The sequence below is a fragment of the Sphaeroforma arctica genome, assembly GCF_001186125.1.
Source record: "Sphaeroforma arctica JP610 unplaced genomic scaffold supercont1.1224, whole genome shotgun sequence".
Taxonomy (NCBI): Eukaryota; class Ichthyosporea; order Ichthyophonida; genus Sphaeroforma; species Sphaeroforma arctica.
In genome coordinates, this window is record NW_014039334.1 from 13,866 (window position 1) to 17,616 (window position 3,751).

Here is a 3,751-nt window from a genome sequence, read left to right on the forward strand (position 1 = left end):
AAAACACCCGTGTGTATTTTAGTCAAAAAACACAGAGTATTAGACAGGGTATATACATACTTCTTAAGAATAGATGCAAAACACCTGTGCATATGCTTACGTCCCCTGTTCTCCCTTACCTCTCACATGTACAGCTATGCACCTGCTAACATTGGTAGCCTGCCTGCGTTGCTGTCGACTATCCTAGAGGGTGTGCGCGACTCCTCAGACAGCACATCGCAGAAGATGGCCATTACTTTCTTCCACACACTCAGCACTGTAAGTGACGTACCCCTGTACGTGTTGCATGCGCTTCTCTGTCTGTGTGTGTGTGTGCGCGTGTGCGTGTGCGTATGCGTATGCGTGTGCGTATGCGTGTGCGTGTGCGTATGCGCGCGCGTGTGTGTGTGTGTGTGTGTGTGTGCGTGTGCGTGTGCATGTGCACGTGTGTGTGTGCGTGTGCATGCATGTGTGTGTGTGCCAATGTAGCCCTGCATGTGTCGTTGAGAGCAATTGTCCAGGGGTGTTTGTGAATGTTTGCTTCTCCGTTGCGGCGTAGAGATGTCTAGAGTGTCCTCTAAGGTGCTCTATAAGGCACAAAGCATGGGTGCGTGCGCGTATCGACACCAGATACATATGAACACATGCACATAGGTCACCATGTACCTTCTCAACACCTGCAAGCATGCACTGCACACCCATATAGCACACAAGCACAGGGGAAGTCCATCGATATGTATACACACACGTATGGATGAACACAGACTCGCATACACACTACCTGATCTCATCGCACAGTTGCGCAGTCTATAGTGCCCGTACCCACACACATGCCTGTGCATTCATATAGCAACTGTTTATGTATCGTAGCTCATAAGTTGGCATGTGCTTAAACACACATAACAACGGCATGTGCATAAACACACACATCATCGGTGAGTGCCTTTGAGCCCATATTCCCATAATCACTATACACGCGCACAGTAGCGATTTGTGCATTGGTATCAGTGCCTCCACACATGCGTTCGACATACACACAGCGGTAGCAAAGGTATTCAAACTCTTTACACATGCTTGTACATACTTAACTACGGTCTGTTCTTCTGAACTCATGCACCGTTACCTTGGCTCATACCTACCTACACACAGCACTGACTTGTTTGTAATACTTAACTGTGGTCTGTTCTTCTGAACTCATGCACCGTTAACTTGGCTCATACCTCCCTACACACAGCACTGACTTGTTTGTAATACTTAACTGTGGTCTGTTCTTCTGAACTCATGCACCGTTACCTTGGCTCATACCTCCCTACACACAGCACTGATCTGTTTGTACATACTTAACTGTAGTCTGTTCTTCTGAACTCATGCACCGTTACCTTGGCTCATACCTACCTACACACAACACACAGCACTGACTTGTTTGTACATACATAAGTGCGGTCTGTTCTTCTGAACTCATGCACCGTTACCTTGGCTCATACCTACCTACACACAGCACTGACTTGTTTGTACATACACAACTGCGGTCTGTTTTCTGAACTCATGCTCCGTTTCCTTGGCTCATACCTACCTACACACAGCACTGGCTTGGCCTGGCACCCTCGGACCCCATCAGCGTAAAGCTTGCAGAGGCCGGCGTGGACTTTCGGCAGTTTGTGCTGGATACGGTATTGCCGTCTATCTTTGCGGCCATCCTATCACCCGATTTCGACTTCAACGACGCCCAAGCAAGCCTGCTGCTGACCAATACTGTGTCTGCGTTCTTGAGAGGTGTGTGTGCGTCTATGTTTATGTGAATTTACAGGTGTGTGTGTGTATCGCAGTTTGTGGTCCGTGTGGCTATACGTGTTCGCCGCACTGGTGTGTGTGTGCCTATGTTTATGTGGATCTACAGGTGTGTATGTGCCTATGTTTATGTGGATCTACAGGTGTGTGTGTGCCTATGTTTCTGTGGATCTACAGATGTGTGTGTGCCTAGTTTATGCGGATCTACAGGTGTGTGTATATCATGAGGCGTTGCCGTGTATGAATCCAGTTTTTCTCTCAGACTGAGGACCAAATCCCGATTTTTTTCTCTCGCAGATCTGGAAAAGCGGTTAGGACCGGATTTCCACGTGTACCTGGGGCAGGCCGTGCTACCGTCCCTCAACGTCACACCACAACTGGCCATGGTATGTCTATGTTCTAGCACTGTCTTTGGGGGGGGCTTTGGGGGGGGGGGTGGGGGGGTTACCTGTATGTACTAGTTGAGTCGTATGTGTAATTATGTTATACTGGGGATGTTATTTGTATATATACCTACTTGTATGATAGTCTCTTGAATAATGGTATTGTTTGCGCATGAACCACGCATGCACTTGCCAGCGGGGACTGGTCTCCAACAATAGATAAGCGTATTTTGTTTCTCCCACTACCTGAGGTGTTGTCCATCAACATTGTGCCATGGGTTGACTTTACCAACAGAAGAGTGTTATTTACCTCACTGGTTTACCTCACTGACTGTGGTGTTTTTTATAGTAGCTTGTACCATGTGATAGTCTGTAGTACATCTTCATCAATTTGCTGTGTATGTGCGCGTGCTCAATAGCGCGATCGGGTAGGATTTCAGAGATAGTATCATGTGTATTCAATATTTTCTCAACTGATTTCGTTGTCGAACAAGCAACAGCTTTCGAGTCTCCGAACCACACTTTCAGAAGCCAACCAGTTTTCCTCAGAATGCAAATGTAACACAACTCATACTGACCTTTTTGATATACCATAACTAAGTTTATACACAAGAAAAAGCTAAGTCTTACATACAACCCTTTGTCTCAACTGCAGGGCCTCGCGCTGGAGCTAGAGAAGAAAGGCAGCGCCAACCAGTTCAGGAAAAACCTGCGATCGTTCCTTAAAGAAGCTCGAGGAATGAGGTAGCATAGAGGGTGGTGATGTGGTCTTTACTGAGACACGCAGGAGACACACTCGACAGCAGCGGTGTGGGCTTGTGCACACCCAACTAGAGCCGTCTGTGGCACATGCATGTCTGGCTGCGCACGGATAGTCAACGTACACGGACCAGAGAAGTACCTCGGCTGACATTGCCAACGCATACTGAGTGGCCTGTGCCCAGGATAGGGGAATGCTGTTCACCATTGCACACACACCGGTGCGAGTTTTGTGGATATACGAGATCTTCTACTGTAGCGCTGCTGCTGCACTGCTCACCTTCACACATGACAGCACACACATCGGCAATGAGGGCAGTGAGAGGGTCTCGTATGGGCCGCGTAGTAGCATCATTCGTCGAACCAACAAATTTCACGCCGTTACCAAACACACAACCATTAGAACCCCACGAGCACCACAGTACCATGTGAATGGCTTTGTTGTCCATTGCAGATGTGCTGATTGACTGCTAGGTAGAGCGATGTGTAGTAACAGTCAGTCAGTCAGTCACTCATCGGACTGGACCCCTTCATCTATGTGCACGTAGTGCTGAGGAGAGTTGCAACTAGTAAGTCTCCAACAACCGAGTGTAAGAAACCAAGCCAGCTAAACACGTTAGGGTGCGTACAGATGTACGTATGTCATGGAGTGTGCATATTGGAGGATTCCATGACTACTATGCGCCATGGCAGCAGGGTGACCTGTTCAGGACCAAAGAAGTACAATAATGTTTAGCCAGGCTCAGGGTTCTGCTTGCGGCCGGGCTGCTTTGTGCATGTGCTTTTATGTAGAGACTCATTAGGGCAAGTACGGCTTAGTCGAACTTAGTTGGACGGGTACA

The 3,751-nt window shown here is 48.1% G+C and overlaps 1 protein-coding gene across 1 annotated transcript; it reads left to right on the plus strand.

Moving 5' to 3' along the window:
- Window positions 1-126: 126 nt before the first annotated feature.
- On the plus strand, window positions 127-2,894 carry SARC_10372 (hypothetical protein; the record flags this gene model as incomplete). Its single annotated transcript, XM_014295589.1, has 4 exons — window positions 127-258; window positions 1,563-1,752; window positions 2,065-2,153; window positions 2,806-2,894. Coding segments are annotated over 4 exons (500 nt in total), but the record flags the coding sequence as incomplete, so codon positions are not given.
- Between the last annotated feature and the right edge of the window lie 857 nt (window positions 2,895-3,751).